Source organism: Trachurus japonicus, chromosome 10 (genome assembly GCF_045865225.1).
Source record: "Trachurus japonicus isolate A0001 chromosome 10, Traja_1.0".
NCBI classification, from domain to species: domain Eukaryota; kingdom Metazoa; phylum Chordata; class Actinopteri; order Carangiformes; family Carangidae; genus Trachurus; species Trachurus japonicus.
In genome coordinates this window covers 16472116-16496362 of record NC_140916.1, presented here as the reverse complement: position 1 = coordinate 16496362, position 24247 = coordinate 16472116, and the positions used below count along the sequence as shown (strand labels likewise).

The window sequence follows — 24247 nt, the reverse complement described above, 5'->3', positions numbered from 1 at the left end:
TGACCGGTCTCCATTCACGTTCACAGTAAGAGACTTTTCTATTGCTACTACCAAACTGTTCGCTCTCCCCCGGCTATCACCACTTTTAAATCCCCTAATAAATGTGCTCTTTAAATTGAGATGTGCAGAGGAGTGACAGTAGTACTTGATCTTCTCTTGACCTCTTTTTTTATTCTTCACTAGTACTTCAACACCTCTTTTATTTTTTTGGAGCACAACCATCGAGGTTGGACTATCTGAACCTGTGCACCACTTATGCCTTTTTTGTCCATTTAGTCAACAACAACAACATAGAAAGGGCACAGGGCAATGTTACTGAGCCTGTTGCATTAGTTTTTCAGGCACAGATGTGACACGACGCTCTGCCCAAAACAGATGTGGTGCATTTATCAAAAAGACACCGTGGGCTCGGAGTCGCATGTCACTTGTGCAAGTGTTTGCAAGGTGTGCATCTCCCCTCATTGCATATGCAGCTACGGGAGGATCACATAAATAACAGGGTGACATATGTTAACAGGGGTTGATTATATGCTGTGAGATTTACTGCGGTCATGTAACTGTCAGTTTTCGCAAACAAAGAGGAGGGTCAATTTACATGAATCGATGGAGAGGTTGTCACGGAAAAAATAAACATACAACAAATACAACAATACAACAAAGTAGTAGTTGTATTGTGTAGCTGTGGTCTATGTTCAAACTTGAATTTGAATGTGGTTAAGGTATTAATTTAAGATATAGTAAAATTAAGATCTTTTAATTTTACAAGTAATATTTTGAGTATGTGAACAGTAACACTTTTCTCTGATTGACTTGGATCAGAGCTTTAGTAAATGCTTTGTAATCTTTTCTCTCCCTCTCGCACCCTCGTTCTCCTCTTAACCCAGCCTGTCAAGACAGACAACCTGATCCCAGTTCTGTCGGAGGCTCCTTCCTGTTAAAAGGAAGTTTTGCTTCTCCACTGTCACCAAGTGCTTGCTCATTGTCAGAGCTCTTGGGCTTCTCTCTATAATACTGTTAGGTTGTGACCTTGCCTTGTACGGTGCCTTGAGATAACATTTGCTATGATTTGGTGCTATACAAATAAAACTGAAATGAACTGAACTGAAAATCCATATGTTATTATTCCTTTTCTGAGCTTTCTGGCCTCAGAAATCCCACTGCTGAGCCAAGCTTATGAGCTCCTCTTCATCCCGGCGCAGTCTTCATCTTGGAGCTCGGGGGGGGGGGGCACACGTTTGTGCAAAGCCATTTATTTAGCAAATCTGGCCCAATAAGTTCTTGCACGGAGATCAGGCTATAATATATCATAAACGGGCTATGATGGCAGGCTTTTTGTCTCGCAAGAGTGTGGTCATTAAGAAGACGTATTCTTCTTCTCCACTTCTGCTTTTACACACAGTGGGATGACATATTGCACAACCTTTGTTTGAAGCTGGCTAAACCATTAGCCCCTCAATCATTCCTCTCTCCATGCATCAGCTCTGATACTGGTGATCTTTAACTTAAAACACAGGTAGAGAAAAGAATCAAACTCCATCAGTGAAGCCCAGGAACCATCAGAAGATCGTCTCCAAGCACCATGAGTCACAACTCTGCAAAACGCGTTTAAACACAGCACTTGTCTTGATAACAGAAGCTGTGATGGGCCAAGTGCTGATGATCAAGCTGACTCCTTTTCTCTTTTACTCCCTCATTCACTCGATCTCCTTCCATCTCCCACATCGGCCCAATCAGACTAATGAGGCTCGCACTTCCTCCATCCCTTCCTGCTTGCTAAAGTGGCGATTGATTGGAGGGGTGGGGAAGCTTTTAACAAGGGAGGGGTGGGAGAGAAATAATTAGCACGAATGAGCCTTTCTGCAAACTCCTTCAGTTTGGCTTTTCTTTTTCCGCTTATTTACTGACCCAGACGACATTAGGGATTAACTCTCCAAGGGTATGTTAACTTCTCAGTGTCAGGGTGTAAATCAATCTGAAGCTGTAAACTGAAGCCCGTTTGTCTAATGCCAATGTCCCGCTCCTCTGAGGTCACAGCCCTGCAATGATGTCTAAATGGAGGAGAGAGCGCAAATGGTGGAGGGAGAGGACCAAAGTCTGGAGATGCACAAACCAGTAGTGAAGTTTTTCTTCCATCTTCACACTCAAATTGAGACATAAACTGGACATTGGATCATCCTGTGGAAACTCAGGCCACTGAACCTTGAAAGCTCAAAAATTTTCAGTGCACAGAGACCATTAATGTCACTGCCCAAATGACCAGTAAAGTGGTCTTTCTGACAGTTGTACCGTAATTAACTCGGACAGATCTGGACTGGAAAACTAGAGCAGCAGCTCTGTCTAAATTCATGCTGCGGCCAATTCGCAGAGCCGCTGCAGCCTGCAAATACTCGCCCATGGCAAAGACACAGATACAAGACGACAAGAGTGGACATAACAACACGAATTCACTGACTGCCGCAATGGAGAGTATGAGACACAATCATCTAGATTTCAGCCATAAAAAGACGAAGGTCAGCGGCGTGCATTTACGCAAACCTTATAAAAGTAGAGAGACTAGGAAAAAAAACTCTCCAGCTCAACATAAAACAAAACATCAGTCACAAACACAGTTTAAAAGCAACTTTTAAAAGTGAATATAAAGCAGATAGACTGATTCCTCCAAGCGACAGCGCTCAGCCCGTCAAGATATTAAATACACCCACAGCCTTTCATTTACTTTACCATCAAAAACAAGCGGCTTCAGTGTGTTAGAGTAATTTCCTATTCATCCGATGGGTATTTATAAATCATAAGTAAAGATTTATTGAAAATCCTCAAACAAACATAGGAACTATGACACCTTAAATATAGCTCTCTCAAGGCGCAATGTTAATGTTCAGGCACACAGTAATTACAGCAACCTTGGTGAAAGGCTACTCACTAACATTAAAGATCTAAAATTAATTTTTTATTTTACACCAACAGGCCTATAAAGAGACTTGTAAAATACATTTTTACAGAAAGTCCAGTCCAGTCCAGAGAAAAAATATATATTAAAGCACATTTATTATTGAGACTCTAGCCGCCGTGCTTATACATTTAATCCAGTAATTTACAAGAGGTCCACAGAAGTGTCTTGTCTCTCTGTGGCTGTAAATCAAAGATGACACCGAGTGGTTCTGCCCCGATGCTTAAATCCATCCTGAAGCATTTTCAAGCTTTGCAATATTGGACTCTGTATTCCGTATGGATGACACGATCGACTACACACCACAGCCTATAAAGCATCTGTTAGTCCATTCATTTTTTAGCAGCACTTTTGATAAGTATTTAATCATGTGAGAATTTTTCAAACATAAAATCCAACATTTTCTGGTTCCAGTATATCCAGTGATATATGATGATGTTCATGGTTTTCTTTTGTTTTCTTTGACATGATGCAAACTGCAGATTTGACACTAAGAAAAATTACTTCTGCCTTATCATCCAGTCATCCTATTTTCCACCTACCTGTTTGTTGTGGCACTTTGTTGCTATGTTGCAGATTAGGACTCATTGTCAGTCAATTGCTGCATTCAAGTTCAGTTTGGAGGTACTTTGTCGTGCTGTTTTCTCCTTGTACTCCACCGCTGGTTGTCAAGCAATTCTTTTGTTTGTTTAAAACCTCATTACATTTGCTCAAGAGCAGGTTTTATAAGTTACATTGCACTGCAACATTTCAATGCTTCCCACAAATGAATAATTCACCAATAATAATAATTATTATTAGTTGTAGTAGTATAATTAATTATAATAATTATAATAACAATAATAATACGCTTTTATACAATTATATCACACTTTTACTTTTGATAATAATTGTTTTTTATTTTTACTGCTGTTTTTCTCTTTGGAGAAAATGAACTCTGTTTCACCTCGATAAAACTTCCACTACCTTCAGGACCTTGGGCTCTGGGAACAAGATGATTTTTCCTCAACTCAACTCAATGACTCATCAATTAATTAACAAAGCACTTGGCAGATTAATCAATAGTGAAAATAACTGTGAGTTGCAGCCCCACTATAAGTTAATGGGGATGTTATTAATTTGAGAGTGGTCAAAATCAGCACAAAAACTGCTCAGTTCACCAAAACAAACAGAAAATATTTCCATGCTCGGGAAAATGTGGATTTTGTTATTTCATCATCATCGTCACATACGCCTGGACCTGTCGTCGACCAAGCCTATCACCAGCCCTGCTTACTGTTGACCTCACTCATTAAAATCCATACAGATCAGCCTTACTCTGATGGATTTTCCCCTCACGTTCTTTTATTGGCCTCTGCACAGCAAATCCTCTTTCCACTTAAAAAAAAAAAAAAAACGTTAACGTCTCCATTTGGCGCTCTCTGCTTGATGCTCACCACAGTGCTTTCTGTCCTGTCGGTGGCCATGACAGAGCTCTGAAACTGAGGCAGCATCAGTAATGCCGGTTTGCCTCTGTAAGTGCTCCTGTGTACTGACAGTTGACGGGCATATTGTGAGAATGTGTCCATTAGCGCTGCTTCACAAAACACAAAAGTCAGCGCAGTGGGGATACTGCTATAGGAACTGAAGCTAAGGAAGTACAGTTACTACAGCAGGGAGCGAGAGCGCCGTTCACCAGGGATCCGTGACCTGTTCTGCTCCACAACAGCAGCACAAGAACCGATTTTATCTTGGAATAAACAACACAACTCTAGCTAAATTAAATTTTAATGAAGTTGAAAGATTGGCTGAGAGGAAGAATTTTGATTTTGCATTTCACTTTAATTAAACACCACTGCTATGCCAAGAAAACAAAACACACACACACAAGTAAGTACACTCAGACCTATTTTAGACTATCTGTTTTGATTTTACACATGTAAAATATTTGTCTGCAAAAGCAAACTTGGTGTGACATTTTGCATCTTGTAATATGAGCCTGTCCTAAGAGGAGCTGACAAGGGCTCCAGGGTAGACGTATGGTAACTGCAGCAGAGGGAGAGGCAGAGAGCACACAGCGTGGGGCCTGTGGGACCTCGGCAGCACGAGGAGTCTCTGTTCTGGGCTTTCCATCACCTCCTCAGACCTCTGGTACTACGGCGGAGGTTGTGGTGGATCACAACAACTTGCCTCGACACCTCAGGCAAAAGATACCTCAGATAAATGACTTGATGACAAAGTGGCCGTCGTCACCCACAGATGAAAACGCTGCCTTGAGAACATTAATTCCTCAAGCGGAAAAGAAAAAACAGACGCTACAGCTGGCTATACTTGATTATCCTCTAATGAACCCAACATGATGTACATACTTAAAACAAAGAGACTGTCAACAGATTAAGCACTAACAACTGGAGTAGATACTGTGGTATTCAAAATAGATCTGAGGAAAATCTAAAAAAAAAAAAAAAAAAAATCACTTAATCCTTGGCCTGATGCTGGAAAATCCCTCATAACAGTGGTTAAGCATGAAAATATTCCTGTTGTATGTCCCATATTGCTCCAGTCGCATGAGGAAAACGCAGCTCAGGTGAAATCTGAGAAATAATTTTAGCCAACTCTGAAGCAATTTAAAACAACAAGTCAGGCCTGACAATCTTCCATACACAGTCTAGCAGCATGGCGAAAGCAGGGATGTCTGCCAGGCTGATTTCGGCGCTAAGCACAGCGCTAAGCCCCATTGACAAAGCCAGCTAAGAATCAGTGAAGCCTTGCAGAAGGAGTGTGACGCTGTGCCGGTGTAGGGTAATGCTCTTGTAAGGGGCTCTACCTGCAGAGCCACAGGTTCGCCTATTTTATCCTCTTGAAATCACCAAACAGGATCACTGCGCACATCCCTCTCACTCTTCTCCTCCAGCTGTTCGAGCCGATGTCCTTCTGCCCGTCTGCCTCGTCTGTCTGTCTGTCTGTCTGTCTGTCTGAGCCCAGTCAGCCATGTCTTCCAAACACCCCAGTCCCCTCATCGTCTATAACCCCAAAGCCCCCGACAACCTGCCCTGCTGCAGCTATCAGCCATCATCTGCCATGGGCTGGAATCAATAAAAGATGCTCCACCGCTGGGTTGAATTTATATCGCACCCGATGGAAGCACCCAAGCTCAAAAAACACTGATGTTCAATTATTGATGACTGCCCATGCATCCATCCTCATATAGTGCATTGTAATAATGAAACATTAAGTTGATATTGGAAGAGTTCTGCTGTGCTGATTATTTTGATTTAAGACAACAGATATTTTCTCAAATATGGGGAGCTTGTGTTCATTTATTCGTTTCTCATCAGTTTATCACACAAAGTGCCATAATGTAAACTGATGTGTCTGTCTCAACTGTACTATCTATAAAGGTGTAAATGCCCAAAAAATATACTTTAAAAAAAAAACTGATGACCATCAGGCTTTATAACGACAACATGCTTCAACAAGTAACACTTTTTTTTATTGATGATTGATCCCCCAGTTATGTTTATGAAGTGTTAAAGAGTAATGTCGTTTTGAATTCTTTGCAATGACGGCTTCAATTTACTTATTTTGTCCAACAGTCCAGAAGCTCAGGACATCTTAAAGACGACTAAGAAGAAAATTATTAACTCATTCAGAACAGTGGCTGGTTAACTTTCTAATTGTTGCAGCTCTCTTTAAAATAAAAAAACAAAAGGAGGAGACACTGTTAAGTAACAAAATGCAATAAATCAACCTTCTCCTTCTGGGTAAAAAAAAGTGGATACACCATTTCATATAGCGAATGCAATATTTGTAACGAGTTTGGCTGTTGCCTTGGCCGTCCTCTGCTTCTTAAATTGATCACAAGACAAGCCTGATTTGTGCCTCTTGACGCCGTCATTTGACTTTGAGCCGAGTCTCTGACCTTCTTCTTTCCTTTGACCGGCTGCACATGCAAACTTTTATTATCATTCAAGATGAGCAGGTTAACTCTATGAATATCACTCAGCCTTTCCTGTCTGCTGTTAGTCACAACAGGCTCACTGATTTACAGACTTGAAAATCCTGCAGCACAGTGATGGGAACATGACATATTTTGTGCAGTTTGCAGGTGAGATACGACACATTGTTGTCCTTGCTTTCGGACTTTCTGACCGTTCTTCCCTTCCTGCCTGTCAACTTACTGTCTTGCTATCCATCTCCTCATCCACCCATCCGTGCTTTCTTTCTATCTCCCTTTCTTTTTTTGCTTTCTTATCACTGAGGAAGTTACAGTACAGTCTATAGATCCTCTCTCTCTCTCTCTCTCTCTGCTCATCCTGCCTGTCACCTGCAGGCCAGGAAAACTATTGGCTCTAATCTTGTATCTCTCAGCTGTCGCTACAGTGAGTGGGTTTCCAGTGCCAACCAACAGCTTTATCTCTGACCTGCAGAGGAAAACCTGGGAGACCCTATCTCATGCACGTGCACACATACACATACACACACACAATAGAGCATCATTACATGAAACACACACACCAACACAGAGCACTACTGCACTATTGCACCACCTTACCAGACTTCATACTACACACACACACAGAGTCAGGATTATGTTTGCTGTCTGTTTCTGGCAGAAGCAGGTGCAGCAGCGCACAGGTGCACATACATACAGACGTACATATGTGATCTTGTCGATACATCGAAACACACGTGCAAAAGGCGTGACACACACTCATCTACCCATGGAAATACACACACACACACTCCCACAGATTCTCGGCACGCAAAAAAATGTGACGATGACAAGTGGTTCAGCTCTAAAGACTGAGATAGGACCAGAATATTCTTTATCACTTGACGGTGCACGGCTTAATTTTAGGGACAGTTTTTTATAGTCTAGCCTGAAAGATTTATCAGCCTCCTCTGTCGCTGCATTTACTCTCATACACCGAGTTAGCTCGACTGAAAAAAAAAGGACATTACACGAAAAATACTGAGAGGACTTCGTCTAGTTTTTAAATCTTTTTCAATTAAATTCCAATTCTCTGCAGAGAAACAGGTAGGACCAAAAATAAATGGCATTTAATGTCAGACGGGATAAACTCTACGGCAGCTGAAAGTAAGAGATGGAATGGAAATAAGGAATAAAACTTTAGCGAGTGAAAATGCAGCTCAGTAGAGCTAAGCAAATTTGCATTTAATCAATTTGAAAAAAGGTTTTAATGCAAAGTTAGTTGCTGAGACGTCGTATCCACACACACACACACGCACACACACACTCCAAGAACTCATCACTCCAACGACATTTCATTGCGCAATCCATCTTAATCAGCTAGCCCATCAGAGACAATATATCCTCCCCTCCATCTCTCTCTCCTTCTCCGGACGGAGTGATTGAGGGGTGTAAAGAGGAGGATGTTTCTGCCCCCCGCCCCCTCACCAGGACGGCTCTTAAGTGCTTGTGGGTTTTTATGTTTGTAGTGTTTTATAGGAGTGGGCAGGAGCCAGCAGCTGTAAAAGTGGCAGGAGGGAGGGAGGGAGGGAGGGAGGGATGGAGGCGGAGGGGGAGGAGGAGAAGAGGAGGAGAAGGAGGAGGAGTGGAGAGTTACTGTAAATCCAATCTTTATTGAGAGCGACGCAAACGACAAACAGCGTGCGCCCGGCCTCCCTGCAACGCCCCGTTCACCTGATCAATGAGTTCTGAGTGAGGAAAGGAGAGAAGGATGGAAGGAAGGAAGGAGAGAGGAAAGAAAAGAGGGAGGGAGCAGCACATCACCAAGTCTCCACCTGTTAATTCACAGATGTACCTGGAGCTACATGTATCCACACATGCAAGCGTGTGTGCGTGTATCTCTGTATGTGTGTGTGTTCTTGTGTGTCTGCAGTCAATTGCTCACCACCAACCAGGCCAGGAAGCCCCCCGCCCCTCTTCACCCCCCAGCCCAACCCAACCTGCCCACCAGTCTGCCAGTATAGCGTATAATTGGCCACAGTTGGCTTCAATTGAATGTTTGCTGCCTTAGGGGCTAACTGATGCTTCAAGGCCTTTCAGAGCAGCCAGAAAAAATCCACAACACTCCCCTCAACATGTCAAAAACCACAGGCGCTGCTTTCGGCTGCTCTGTAATGCTCGAGCTTTGCTGTCGGATCTGCAACAGGAGAGTAGGTTTTACGAGTAACTTCCTAAATGAGCGTAGCTAACCGTCTCTTTTATATTTGTTCTCCTGTCCCCAGATGTCTGCTTGCTTGCTGCTCTCTCTATCTTTTCAACATCGTATCTCTTTAAGAGCGACCGACATCCCTGCAAAAAGCCTCCAAGTCAATCAGTAAGTTCAGTTAGTCATCGAATGAAAAGGTCAGCTGCTTAGTCAACAAAATGACCACGGAGACAGTCAGCTCGCCAGCCAATCAGTCAGACCGAGGAAGGACAATCTGACTCTGCTGCCCAAAACTCCTTTATGGGTAGTGGGTACCCTGTACCTGCTTGTTGCCATGGCAATGCAGTCCGAGATTTAAATACTAGCCTGTGTCCTCTCCCCGCCTCTCTTTTATCTTCTTCTTTCCACTCCTCCAGACTCTGCCCTCGCTTTTTTGTCAGCCGGTGTGCTGACTCTCTCTCACGCTCCGTCTCTCAGTCATGCTTCCTCTGGCACTGTTGTGTTTTTCAGGCTCCCTCCCTCACCTTGCCTCGTCCTCTCTGCTAAATGACACTTTACTAGCTGTTTCCTCTTGTTAATTCCATGCTACTTTGCATCGTGCGACTCTGTAAAAGCTCTCGTAAAAACACACAAACACCCTAAGACACAGTCGCCTCTGCGGCCACGCAAAAACAAATTACAATTACTTACTGCATATAGACACATAATTACTTTGAGATTTGTGGGCACATGAATGCATGAATGCTTGCAAGCACACAGACACAAGCTGTAATGTCATAAATGAGTCAACGATCAGCATATTCACTGGATGCTGGCACAGCATACACCTGCTGACAGTCAGCTGCCAATGAAAATCTATCATTCTCTGCTAAAGGCTCATCATCAAGCATCATTTAGGCGTGCTGGCCTGCCTCAGTCTCCTCTGATGCAGCATCTGTGCCAAGACACCGATTAAATTTCCCCCAAATGCCCAAACAGCCTAGTGGGGAAAAAGGTCTTCAGTGTATGAACTGACTTCTGGCTCCATCTAATGGTCAGTAGGGAAACTCCATCCCACCGTGACCTGAAAACAACAATAATAACTTACTGGAGGAAGTGAGTAATGTGAGAAAAATATCCTTCTAAAAAAAGTTTGTACCAAGAAGATTTTTTTTCTCTTGGATCAAGATGCAAGTATGTTGCCATAATTAGTTTTTCATAGCACATTAGGTATATACTAATCTTTATATTCAGTTATGACAGTTAAGATTACAATTTGTTTGACAGAACAATATATGTATATATATATAATCTCAAATATATAGTTCTTGGTTTGTGGGTCAGCAGGTTAAAGAGAACATGTGATGGCTACGTTGACATTATTTCACTGCTGATGCCAGTAACCTACTCATAATATAAGCCATAATTAGTTTTTCATAGCACGTTAGGTATATACTAATCTTTATATTCAGTTATGACAGTTAAGATTACAATTTGTTTGACAGAAAGCCTCAAAAATAACAACTCACTATGTGTACATAAAAAAAAGGAATTCTTGATATTTTTGTTCTCATTGTCCATGGTACAAACTACATATCTGCAGAGTTTCTTTTTTCTCTGGAAATTTCTTTTACCTATATTTGGTTTTTAGTTCATTACAGAATGTGTTGTCTTGGTAACAAAGTGGAGTCACCAGTAAAGAAATAACAAATGTCTGTTTGCTCCAGCTCCTCAAATATCAGATTTTTCTAAATATCTTTATGTTTTGGTTCTTTTTGTTGTGAGAACAATGGGCATTGTCCCTGTTTTTGTTGTTGTTGTTGTTGTTTTACATTTTATGGATTGTAACAATAAAATGATTATATGGGAAAAAATAATAAACAGGTAAATAGATGATGAAAAGGTTTGTCAGTTACTAGCCAGTTAATGCAACCAGTACAAATGGTCAGGCAATTGGTACACTAGACACAACGTGTTCGGTTTGACACAAATGAAACTATGACTAGTTTAGGCCTTCACAAAACACCAGCAGCTACGACTAGATACAGAGTTGGTGTGGGTGTTTTACAGTAAAGTCACATCGGTGTCACTCTGGTTATTTTATATTGTTCACTTTCAAAGGAGTGTGTCTGTTCAGCACTGAGACTTCACATAAACGGCAGCTCTGGTTGGCCTCCTCCTGATTTATCTCGGTGGCCAGTCGGCAGTCCATTTGATTCTCAACCGTTGTGTTGGTCTTTTGTTGTTCTCCTCTGTATGTACGTACATCAGTTTACAGAAAACTTCACAGTGTGTTAGTGACCAATATAAAAGCTTGCAGCTGTCCCTCCCACACACTGAGAAAGCATCATACCAGCCATCACAGCACAAACCGCCCTCATAGGTGCTTTGTGCTAAATTTATGTACAGTACATGCACATCGCTGCACAAACGGAGTGGAGGCTGCGCTCAGTTTAGCACCAAGCTTTTAAATCCATAATCCTTTCTCATATTTCCAACTGGATGGCTTTCTTCCTAATTTTTTTCTTGTGCGTGAGTTGTTTTTATTCCCTGCTGAATACTATTACCTTTGTTGCAGAGAGATGAAATAAAATTATGTTCTATGTCATTTTTCATTTCATTCTGTCATGGAAGGAAATACAGCTCTAGTGAACATGTTGGATGAATGAAAACAAACACTAAGTCATTTACACACGCACACACACATACCTGCATTAACAATAGCATCAATCTCCAGCTTGGTGATGTCGCCACTGTAGAGAGAAATCTTCTGGTCCAACTTTTCATTCCTTGGACAGCGGCTTGGCTCAGAACCACCTGATAATGACACACAAATACACACACACAGGCCCAGGATCATAATTATCATTATTGGTTTGCACCCGGTATACAGTACAATTAATGGCATATATAGATTTAAGGTTCAATGTGTTGCAAATATACATGAATGAATATATGTATATGTATATAATCTCAAATATATAGTTCTTGGTTTGTGGGTCAGCAGGTTAAAGAGAACATGTGATGGCTAAGCTGACATTATTTCACTGCTGATGCCAGTAACCTACTCATAATATAAGGATAACAGTCAATATACTTCAGTTTGTAAGCATGTGTTTTGTGTCTCTATGTATGTTTCCACATCAGAAAACTACTACATTTTACAAACAAGGTGCTTACAAATGTCCTTAATGTAATGTGGTCAAATCAAATGCATGATCACACATGTCTTCACATCCCTTGCAGGAAGTCTCACCACCACAACACCCAACCTTGAATTAGCCTGACAGTGACTTTGACTGATGTTGGGTGTCTGACCTGCAGTGGGAGTCCACGCTGGGATCTTGTCCAGCGACACAAAGTCAGATGTCCTGTAGTACTGACGCCTTTCCTTCTCCGACAGAGACAGCAGGAAAACTGAGGGAGACAATGGAGATAGAGATATTTCATTAAATATTTGGTATAAAGACCATGATACTAATAGCATACTAGCCTAAAGAAAAGTCTGACAAATAACAGAACATAAATCAGCATAATCATCCGCGAAATCCCAAGAGAAACTTCAACTGTGTAGTTTGATTTGATTCAAGTTTGTTGTAGTACAAATTCACCTTGGTAAAGATAATGGATGGAAAATACTAAGAAGTGGTAAGCTTCAGTAACATATCACTCAATAAATTGTTTGCTTTTCTCTGTGTATTCTGTTATATTGTTCTTTTTATATTTCAGAGCCGAAATGTTGAGTCAATAAATCCCTTGGTGAATTGATTATTATTTCTGATTATTTCACAACTCCTCTAGTAGATAAAAACTGGTACAGTTTAAAAGTCAATATATTTCTTGTTTTTTCTTTATTAGCCTATGTATTCTTGTAATAACGTTAATTGCTTTTCAATCTGAGTGAACTAAAATTGTGTTTTAAGACATCATTTTTGGAGTCCTGTAGCGTGTAATTAGCACGTCATTTGAATAAGCAATTTCTAGATAATTACAACGATCATTAGTTACAGTCACTGAGTGAAAATGTCTTTATTGGTGTGTATATTGTCAATTTCTGGAGACTATGGCGGTATTTTGATATACAGAGGACACAAACAGTTGAGGTTTAAATGTTGGGGGCTAAGGACGGTAGTGGTAGTTGTTTGTAGATAGATAGATAGATAGATAGATAGATAGATAGATAGATAGATAGATAGATAGATAGATAGATAGATAGATAGATAGATAGATAGATAGATAGATAGATAGATAGATAGATAGATAGATAGACTTTATTAAGGTGTCACTCAACACAAAAAATACAAAATGCATAAGGGTACAGGGGGAATAAGTAGGCTATTCAGTGCACGTTACGCCCCTTCCCCTTGACAAAATTAAAAAGTGTAAAAAAAAAAAAAAAAAAAAAAGTTGGTATCATTATTGCTAGTGAAAGTCTGGTGACAACTGACAGGTAGCTCGGCCTACATCTACCAGTGATAGTTGGGACAGGTGTTTTTGCTCATGTGACAAAACACTGCTCCTCACACGTGGGTAGTAGCAGCTCTGTTAGAATAAAGTCTTATTTTTTGTGAGTTTACTCGCAGTCTGTCTCACCCTTGGTCTCCTTCCAGTCTCCCTCAGCGGAGTTCAGGTCAACTTTGTGGGCCATGGCGGCCACGGTCCCGGTGTGGAGGGACTGGACAAGTGCGACTGTGCTCACTCCGAGGGCTGTACCGAGGGCAACCTTACCCAGCCAGCCTCTCCTGCCCCGGGATGAGCAGCCGTTCACCTGGCTGTACTGCCTCTGAAGGGTTTTTGCTGCTGCTGCTTCTGCTGTTGTTGTTGTTGTCGTTGTTGTTGTTGAAAACTTCCCAGCTCGGCGGGCAGCGTTAATAGTATGGCCGCGGAGAACCGGCGCCCCTGTCGGCTGGGGGCTTCCAGGAGCTCCCGTGTGTTTCAACTTGACACCGTCTCTCTGGAAGTCAGCAGCACGGACACGGGGCAGAGGGCGGCCGGCGGCGCGGGGGAGGAGGAGGGCTCTGGCATATGAAAATAGAGCTGACATTTGCAGTGCCATTACACCGGGAGGGGGGCTAAACGGATCGTGTAACTGGAGCTTTCCCAGAGATTAATGTCGAGTGGACCACACGCCGTCGTTAGGTTTCGTTTTCGGCCAGAAAACGTCTCAGTTCTTATGGTGAACACCCATAGACGGTACGTGAACACCTCACGTTGAGCTACCGTGTTCCATTTTCGTTTTGGACGTTAACGAGTGGAGCGTACCACCGCCGCCGCCACGGGGGGGTGTCTGCTGACTGACGTTTACCCAATAACTTAAATAAAACTGTTAATAGCTGCTAACGTGGGCTCTAGTTCCGGTATTTACTCGATAATATTATTATAAGTGAGAACAGTACGAGTCGACATGACAGGTGTTGTCGTTTTTTTTTAAAATTCCACATCGATGGTAAAAACCCCCAACTACATGAGAGAGCCGAAGCCAACGACCACAAGTTTAGGCCTCCTTCAAGAACTACGGGAAAATTTAAACTCCGAGCAAAAGTGATAGAAACAGGAGAAAAGGTTTCTGCAACTTTATGCAAATGTTAGACGTGTCTTGGAATTTTGATTGAGTTGTACGTATATTCGTGTTCTAGGATTCAGTTATATAGTTGTCTCTTCATCCTGTATGATCCTGTGTGACCATTGGTTTAACTGTCACTGTTTTATCCTCATCAAATAGGATTATACAAAAGCCCGTGAAGGCAACTTTGTGCTATGGCCCTACTTGGAGATACATATTTTTTCGCCCCCTAGTGGATTGTATAAATTTGTCCATGTCTGTAGCTGTTTCAAGGTAGGGTAAACTTGGGTTTAAAGGGTTTTTAACTGTGATGACATCATAATGTTTTTTGATGTAGGCTATGTATGTATGTTTGCTTTCCTGCGTTATTTAACCTCCAATGTTAATCAGGCTACAGCAGTACATTAAACCTTTCAGTTTTAGAAGCAATTAAGCAGGTTAGTGGGTTACACTTGGCCTCCTTTTTTTTGGCAGAAATATTTAAACAAAACAGCTGCCACTAAAATGCTGAAAACCTTGAAATCAATATCATACACCCTAAAGCTATACTCTGGTGATCTAAAAAAAACACACACCTCACGACTAGCCTACTGCAATAGCATCCTCTATGGCTCATCATCCAAGGTTCTCAACAAACTTCAGTACATTCAAAACTCAGCTGCCCGGCTCCTCACCCACACTCACACCCACACCCACACCCGCTCCCACGAACACATCACCCCTGTACTGCAAAACTTACATTGGCTCCCTGTCCCACAACAAATTAAATTCAAGCTCCTCCTTCTCACCCACAAAGCCCTCCATCACCAGGCCCCTCCCTACCTCACAGACATGCTCCACCACCACACTCCCTCCCGCAACCTCCGATCATCTGATGCAAACCTCCTCTCACACCCGCTCAGGACCAAGCACCGCACCTGGGGCGACAGAGCCTTCTCCGTAGCCGCCCCCTCCCTCTGGAACACCCTCCCCAAACACATCCGTGACTATTCTGACCCATCCACCTTCAAATCATCACTCAAAACCCACCTTTTTAAATCTGCTTTTAACCTGTAACCTTAGCTGTCTTTCTCTGTGCCCCCCATCAATTTTCTTAATCACAAACACACATAGTTATTGCACATTGTTTGTCCTTTCTATGTATTTTTCATTCATCGCTCTTTCTTCCTCTCTGCACTGAGCACTTATGTATTTTTATTGTTGTATTTTATTTCCTCTGTATTTGGTTTTATGTAAAGCGTCTTTGAGAGCTGTAAAAGCGCTGTATAAATAAAATGTATTATTATTATTATTATTATTATTATTAGCCTATTATTATTATTATTACACACACACACAATAATCTACCATGAGTTGTGTGCATACTTGCCTTTTTGACAAGCTGACATTGACAAGTGGAGGGCAGTGATAATGCATATTGTCTGTCCAATCATCTCCCACGTATGCTGCATGCACATGCACACACACACACACTGCCTCATATGCGCAACTCGCACTGCATGTCAGTCAAAAAAGTAGTCGTTTACACATTTCCGCCTGGCGGAAACTGACAGAAAAAAGGAACAAGCCTGTCTTGATAGAAGTGACAAAGACAGCACAGCACAGCTAGCTGCACAGACCACAACCCGCCCAAATCGACAGAGAAGAAAACTGCTGCATAAAACTTTTTCAGAACACTGTGGGAACTTCTTCAGAGACCTGACAGAGGCACACAGGTCCCCCAGATTCAATATCTCAAACCCTTGGACAGAGGAGACTGAAGGTTTGTCTTTCATGTCGTATAGGATGTGTGTGTCTGTGACAGCATGGGAGAAAGCGTAAGGGCAGGGAGAAAGTTAGCAAAGGGTGTGTATGTGTAGGACTTCTGTGTTAAATAGGCCTGATCTGGGGTCATTTATTATCGCTCGCATCAGTATATAACATATAAGAGGTTCACTGGTCACAGATCAGAATTTAGAAATACACAATTTAGGCCTCCAAAAAAGGCTAAGAGTGACACAGTCGTGTGTCATTTATGATTGTCATGGCACTGTTTGTGATACCATTCTTTAAAAATGCAGTTACATAGGGCACAAACACATTTGAATCCTTAAACATAATATCTTTAAGGTGAGCTTTAATACTTTCACACAAATTTAGTAATTTAGTTCACTGAAAGACATGGGTGGGTCAGAAAGCGGAAGTGTGCATCCATGGTGATAGTTCAAGGCAGAAACAGGAAGTGCTCCTCAGGCTGGACATGTCAGAATAAAGCCACCCATTCAGTCTGTGTGTGTGTGTGTGTGTGTGTGTGTGTGTGTGTGTGTGTGTGTGTGTGTGTGTGTGTGTGTGTGTGTGTGTGCCCATTGTGTTACTCAGTATTATGTGAATTTGATAATATTGAACCCTGAAGGACGATTGGCATACTATCTACCATCTCTGTCTTATTTAATATCTTACATGGAAAACTAATGTAGGTTTTGTATTATCACATCTATCAAGTTCTGTGTCTCGTGTACAGTTAAACCAGCAGTTTCATCCTTCTTGAATATGAATAATAAATGCACGTGTCAATGAATTTTATGAACCCATATGAAATAAAACAGAGAGCTTTAATATTAAGTCCACTATTTGAAATTGTCTTTTAGATTTCAGATATGTAGGCTATATCCTCTTTTGCAGAGTTTTTAAAGGTTTCTCCAGGCATTTTAACGATTTATTCACACATAAAAGCATGTCACTTCTCACTCCTTACATATATAGGACTTTAAAATAATAATAGCTAAAACACTGGGTTCGCCATCAAGAAACATCTGACCATATTTCATGTCAGACCTGAGGAGATGGTGATGGCAGTTTAATCAGTTTGGTGGAAAAACAAATTATTTAAGTGATTAATTATTCGTCTTCTTGCCCTTGACCGTCTTGTCTGGGCTGTCACATACTTCCACAAGACAAAAACGCACAAAAATCGCATTTGTCACGCATGATAGATCATTTAAATAGCCTTTGCTGAGCTGCCTTTCTTAGTAACTTGTTATCACTTTGACAGTTTTACTAAATCTTTCATTCACTCACTCTCTCCATCTTTGTCCCTTGTGCTTCTGCAATGTGTATGTCTTCTCTTCTCTGTTAGACCTGTCTCCTTCGGTTCTCCCTCTCGTTCTTCCTCTCCTTCTCCCAATATGGCGGCGTGGGACCTGTCAGTCATAGTGGAGGAACTGGGGCCTGACGCTCCGGCTGTCACCCTCAGCGTGACCTCTGACCTCCACGTCGGAGGGGTGATCCTAAAGCTGGTGGAAAAGACACGTAGGTCACTGTCTGTCTGCCTCTGTTTGTCTCAGTCGTTCTCTCAATGACAGGCTAAAAATACATTAGCCTGTTACATTATTTGCATAAATGTACATTTTCATTTTGGTTTTGGTGTCGTCTTCTCTTCCGCTACTTCTTTCAGTAACAAAATGCTAGAATAAAAATAATATGTTTAAATATGATTTAAAAAAGAAACACAAAACAAAATGTAATTTAATTTTTGAAGTTTTTATTATTATACAGTACCTACACCCACTCAACTTGCACTTTTGTACAATGTGGTGTACCATCCTTACTTTGTATATTCAGTTCATAATTTAGTAATGTGTCTATCTTTAGTCAGTACTTTTCCTGTCATGTTTTGCAATATGTCTATCTTTGGTCGATACTTTTCCTGTTTTGTTTTTTTTTTTCATTTGTGCGCCATATTTGGTGAGTTTAACATGTGCCTAAGCATTTTTGTGATTTGGGTATGTTAAATGGCTGCTGCTGCTACACTGTAATATCCCCTTTGAGAATAGTAAAGTAAGACATACAAAATACATTTTATTATGCATTTCACGGTGATATTCCGTTTAGCTACCTACCTCCTCCTTATCCTGCAGGGTTTTCTCTATGTGTCAGTTTAATTGTTTATTGGGTAATTTTATTGTCGGTTCATTCGGAGTCTCTCGGCAGTTGTTGAGGAAGAAGCCTCGGATTTAAACGGAGTTGGTGCGCAAAGACGATGAATGCATATCTGTCCAACCTTTGCAATGCACGGATGCATTCTATAGATCCATACTACAACCCTGTTAACTTGTCTCGGTAAAAGACGCACTTTGACCCTGACGTGATTTGAACACGCAACCTTCTGATCTGGAGTCAGACGCGCTACCGTTGCGCCACAGAGTCTTCTGACTTCTACCGTTGCGACGAGGTAAACGGCCCTGTTAGTACGGTCGTCTTCCATCGTCGCTATTTGCATTTGGATTCGTCAAGCAGCACGTGTTTAAAAATAAATGCAATGGTTTCAATACCTCAAGACGGTGCAGACGTTGCTGATAGCTTTCAACCACGCAACAGAAAAAAACAAAATCATTTACTGTACAACTATCACCTGTCTGTGTTTTGGATTGTATTACATAAGACTCAAGTCTACCCAATGAAGTGAAGAGCGACTGTGTGTATCCACAGTGTTATTACTCACAAGAGTAATGGGCCATTCCACTCCCCAGGATGTTGTATAAAAAAATATACATGAAAATTATAAAATACATTTTCTTATTAAGCCAAGTGTCCTGCATATTGACCTTATTGCAAATTTAAAGGTAAAACTTACCTACAACACTGAAAAAATAGCTTTTCCACCCAAAATTACACACTTTACCATTCATAAGTTGCATTATTTCGTAACTTCACATCCTCTCTTTGCTTTAAATATTTATATATTTTCATAATAAAACAATAGCCTGTCATTTTAGTTAAAATACACATAGTTGTGTCCCCAGGTTTTCACTCAGTCCTGTCACCTGAAAACTTTGAACCATTCCACAGGTAAAGAATAAATGTTAAAGCTGCTTTGGTTTGTGGTAATTTGTGATTCGTGTCTGTCCTCTGCAGAGATCAAGCGTGACTGGTCGGACCATGCGCTGTGGTGGGATCAGAAGCAGAAATGGCTGCTGCGGACGGCCTGGAGTCTGGAGAAATATGAAATCCATGCCGATGCCCGGCTGCTCTTCATGCCCCAGCACAAGCCACTGAGGCTGGGTCTGCCCAACGGCATCACCCTGAAGCTCCTGGCCTGCTTCTCCACCCCTGTCTTCAAGACTGTGATAGGCATCTCCAGAATGCTCAGTAAGCTTCTTTCTTTCTGCACCAACTCTATATCTCAGGCAAACAGTGGGTTTTAAAGTTTTGCTTTCACAGTGTGAATTCCTTCAGTTCCTTTTCTTACTTCTCCCTCTCAGTCGTCTTGCCACACTGTAATAGCTGTTCACAACCTAATTATTCTTCAAGATGTGTAAAAGTGTCTCATTAATATGTTGCTGTCTAATTGGCTGTACCAACACACTCACACACACACATCACTGCCAGAAAATTAGACCTTCGCCATCTGCTTCATGCTTTCATTTAGTCTAATTCTGGCACTTCTTGGTCTCAATTCCTCACCAGAAATCCCCAGGAGGTGACAGCCGACTGGAAAGGTTTTGAAAATCAGCAGGCAGAGGGGAAATAATAAAATCTGTCAGTAGAAAAGCAGCTTAAAGGGAGCAGAGATACAGATGAAGAAATCTCTGATTTGTATCAAATTTACCATGCAGCAGGTAGATCAAACATGAAGAGGAGGAACAGACACACAGAAACATATCTGATAAATCTCGTCATGGATAAAAACTAAGGGAACATTTCTAATGTAAAGCAGATTAACCCATAAGAACCCAGACCCATTTATCCTTGAAGGAAAATTAAGTGGGGTGAAACACAGACCAAGTGGAATGCATGGAACACATTTTTGAAGTTTTTTTTGAAATAGCGCCACCTATTGTCAGAGATCTGGAATGTTGCATATATGTCACATCGGGCGTTTTTGGTAACTTAAATTTTCACTTGAAAATAAATGGGCTTGACATTTTATTTTGCTCTGTAACACAAATTTGACCTTTTATTTGCATTTCCATAACATATATCAAAATTACAAATTTGCTGGTTACTATTAACACCTTTTTAAGACAAGTTTCACAACAAAAAAGGGCAAACACTATAGAAATGCGAATATTGCCTCATATTGAAGTCTTTAACCAGTTACTGAAGCCTTAAAAGCTGTGCAACCACAATTTTCTTTCCAACTACAAATACCTTGGCATCTGGATGGACAGTTGTCTTAATTTTAAGCACCATATCACCACCCTCATTGCTAAACTAAGAACAATACTGGGCTTTTGATACAGAAATAAGCACCGTTTCCCTACTCACCACAGGAAAAAAATTGGAGACACTATTTTTTCTCTGTTTTAGAGTATGGAGATGCCATCTATGGAAGAGCTGCTAGTTCCACTTTGATTCCCCTGGATGCTGTTTACCACTCAGCTTTACATTTCATTTCCAATGATTCATATAATACCCATCACGGCACTCTTTATCAAAATGTCGGCTGGTCATTTCTGACAGTACGGGGACAACAGCATTGGTTTTTATCCATTTTTAAAGCCCTGTCACAGTTATTGTCTCCTTATTTATCATCTCTGTTAACTATGAAATCACAAAACATTGGTCCCCACTCACAGAACTGATAGTTGGGTCATATTCCATTCGTCAGAACTGAGCTGGGTAAAACGTCCTTCTCTCACAATGCACCACATGGGACCCTCTCTCCCATCAGTACAGCAGTCCAGAACCCTTGTCTCAAACCTGGTTCATGACTGTTTGACTGTGTTAACTTTTCTTATTTGTTACCTAATATTTTCTTATGTAAACTCTCATTCTTCTTTGCTGTATTTGTTGTTCTGTATACAACATCTATTGCACGTCTGATGATCGTCAGTACATCCTGAACACTGTATCCTATTTTGTTACAGAAAATACAGCAAAAAAGCATAATTACATTAATATGGGACCAGCATGGGATACTAAAATCTTGTTCATTTACTGAGAAGAGTGTCTCTGCTAAATCTGTGGTTAAATTTCCGGACTGATATATCATTTTATTAAATATTGATTGAATTTGACATTATTTTTATGTTAACATTTTTAAATTATGTTTTAAATTGAACAACATAGAGTATATTAATTCAAAATACCTGAATCACCTAATTTAATTGAGCAGTTCTTTCCCATTTTTCTCATTGTGACATAGGCGTCACATGGTATTTTTCCTGACTTTTTTAACACTAAGGCCCGATGTGACGTATGTGTCACAGCAATATTTTCTTAAGTTGTTTTATATGAGTTTCTTCAAAAAATGAGGTCAGAACAGGTTTAATACAACAAGGGACATGTTATAAAAGGATTTGCATTGTGAAATGGGTGGTGGCTTATTTTATTGACAGAAAGCAAGCTTTTTAAAAGTAGCCGCCTCTGTGAAATGTGCCAACTCTGCTGGCCACCATCTTGGAAATGTTGTCATGGATAGAGAGATTCACAGAGAGTCATGTGACTGCACCAGGATGTTGAGTAGATGTCACTTAGGGACTTCACGAGTTAAAAGTTCAACATCAATATGTGTAAGGGGCTTTCCAGGACACTTGAAGGCTGTGTGACACCCGTGTCACCGTGGGTCCTTATGGGTTAAAACAGAAGCTCTCAACAATACTTGCTATTTAAAATCAAACAGAGCTGTTGATTCCTTTCACACTTGAGTAATACCATTAGGCTATTATTCACAGTGAATTTATATATTGTGTATTTGAGGGTTGTCAGTCTAACAGAAAGTTCATTACCAGTGGCAATCTTACGGAAGTGAGACTGCTCCCTCCGGTGATATGTATCTCTGATAAATGCAAAGTACTTAATACTGAGAACAGCAAATAAAAGCAGGATGGTGAGATTAGTGCATTCTTAAATGTAACTTCTAACAGTTACAATTAAATAATACATTATAGTTTGGTGTTTATTGATCACATATGCAATCGTCCTCCACCTTAACTTGAATTACTGAATAGTTTATTCTGACATGACATGACCAAGGAGTGAAATTAATGTTTGTCTTTGCAACAATCCACTAACCCAAATGCAGATATTGATGGCGATCATCTGGTATGGATAACAATCAATTACAAAAAACCAGATGCTTCCCTATAATTTTGGGCAGTGGAAGAAGTTACCCTGAGGAGATTTGAACACGCAACCTTCTGATTTGGAGTCTACATAATTGATAGGGCCACTGATCAGCCAATGAACCAGGTACTGAAATAAATTGGACGTCCAATATATATCAAACACTGGACGCAAAGTGATCAAACTGTCTTGATCTTGATGTGGTATATAAACGCTATCTTCCAGTTGAGCGTCAGTAGGGGTTCTTTTTCACCATAGAACTGAGTTTCTGGATTTCCAATAATCCTCTAATCCAGAAGACTTTTTTGAAGGCGTCTAATCTGGTATGGATGGCAGTCCATTTCTTTTGAACTTAAAGTACTGACCCTGACGTGATTTGAACATGCAACCTTCTGATCTGGAGTCAGACGCGCTATCGTTGCGCCACAGAGTCCACATGCTTTACACTTCAGCTGATCAGCTGATGAACCAGGCACTGAGAGGCTTACAGATAGATTACAAATCAGATATGGTACTTTGAAGGTGTCCATCGGGTAAGGATGGCAGTCCATTTTTTACACTTAAGGCATCTTTCAGACAGTAAGAAACTGACCCTGACGTGATTTGAACACACAATCTTCTGATCTGGAGTCAGACGTGCTACCGTTGGGCCACAGAGTCCACATGCTTTGCACTTCAGCTGATCAATTGATGAACCAGGCACCGAGAGTTTCTGGATTTCCAATAATCCTCTAAACCAGAAGAGTTTGAAAGTGTCTATCTGGTATGGATGGCAGTCCATTTCTTTTAAACTTAAAGGTGTGACCCTGACGTGATTTGAACACGCAACCTTCTGATCTGGAGTCAGACGCGCTACCGTTGCGCCACAGAGTCCACATGCTTTATGGGTCCACTGATCAGCTAATGAACCAGGCACTGGAATAAGTTGGACGTCCAATATCAAACACTGGACGCAAAGTGATCAAACAGTCTTGATCTTGATGTGGTAAATAAATGCTATTTCCAGTTGAGTGTCAGTAGGGCTACTTTTTCACCACAGAATAGATCTGAGTTTCTGGATTCCCGATAATCCAGGATGGCAGGCCATTTTTTACACCTAAGGTATCTTTCAGACAGTAAAGTATTGACCCTGACGTGATTTGAACACGCAACCTTCTGATCTGGAGTCAGACGCACTACCGTTGCGCCACAGAGTCTACGTGCTTTATAGGGCCACTGATCAGCTAATGAACCAGGCACTGAAATAAGTTGGACATCTAATATATATCAAACACTGGACGCAAAGTGATCAAACAGTCTTGATCTTGATGTGGTATATAAATGCTATTTCCAGTTGAGTGTCTGTAGGGCTACTTTTTCACCACAGAATAGATCTGAGTTTCTGGATTCCCAATAATCCTCTAAATCAGAAGCTTTTGAAAGTGTCTGGTAAGGATGGCAGTCCATTTTTTACACCTCAGGTATCTTTCTGACAGTAAAGTATTGACCCTGACGTGATTTGAACACGCAACCTTCTGATCTGGAGTCAGACGCGCTATTGTTGCGCCACAGAGTCCACATGCTTTACACTTCAGCTGATCAGCTGATGAACCA

The 24247-nt window shown here is 41.1% G+C and overlaps 2 protein-coding genes and 5 non-coding genes across 11 annotated transcripts in view; 1 reads left to right on the top strand and 6 right to left on the bottom strand.

Moving 5' to 3' along the window:
* macrod1 (mono-ADP ribosylhydrolase 1) overlaps positions 1-14300 on the bottom strand; it is a 113559-nt gene extending 99259 nt beyond the window's left edge. For all 5 annotated transcript variants that reach the window (XR_015036906.1, XM_085789635.1, XM_085789633.1 and 2 more), the window contains exons 1-3: positions 13639-14300; positions 12364-12462; positions 11755-11862 (exon numbers count right to left, since the gene is read on the bottom strand). Coding sequence is in view for 4 of the 5 variants with exons in the window: in XM_085789635.1 (XP_085645761.1) it covers positions 11755-11862; positions 12364-12462; positions 13639-14101 (670 nt within the window). In the remaining variant the exon portion in view is untranslated. The remainder of the gene's footprint in view (positions 1-11754; positions 11863-12363; positions 12463-13638) is intronic.
* Positions 14301-16192: 1892 nt separating this feature from the next.
* fermt3b (FERM domain containing kindlin 3b) overlaps positions 16193-24247 on the top strand; it is a 16980-nt gene continuing 8925 nt past the window's right edge. Inside the window, exons 1-3 of the mRNA XM_085789616.1 lie at positions 16193-16370; positions 17724-17896; positions 19502-19735. Coding sequence (XP_085645742.1) covers positions 17773-17896; positions 19502-19735 — 358 coding nt within the window. The 5' untranslated portion in view covers positions 16193-16370; positions 17724-17772. The remainder of the gene's footprint in view (positions 16371-17723; positions 17897-19501; positions 19736-24247) is intronic.
* trnaw-cca (transfer RNA tryptophan (anticodon CCA)) lies at positions 18722-18793 on the bottom strand. The gene has a single exon. It is a non-coding gene; the product is annotated as a tRNA-Trp (tRNA).
* trnaw-cca (transfer RNA tryptophan (anticodon CCA)) lies at positions 23016-23087 on the bottom strand. Its single transcript has one exon. It is a non-coding gene; the product is annotated as a tRNA-Trp (tRNA).
* On the bottom strand, positions 23456-23527 carry trnaw-cca (transfer RNA tryptophan (anticodon CCA)). Its single transcript has one exon. It is a non-coding gene; the product is annotated as a tRNA-Trp (tRNA).
* Positions 23779-23850, bottom strand: trnaw-cca (transfer RNA tryptophan (anticodon CCA)). Its single transcript has one exon. It is a non-coding gene; the product is annotated as a tRNA-Trp (tRNA).
* Positions 24138-24209, bottom strand: trnaw-cca (transfer RNA tryptophan (anticodon CCA)). Its single transcript has one exon. It is a non-coding gene; the product is annotated as a tRNA-Trp (tRNA).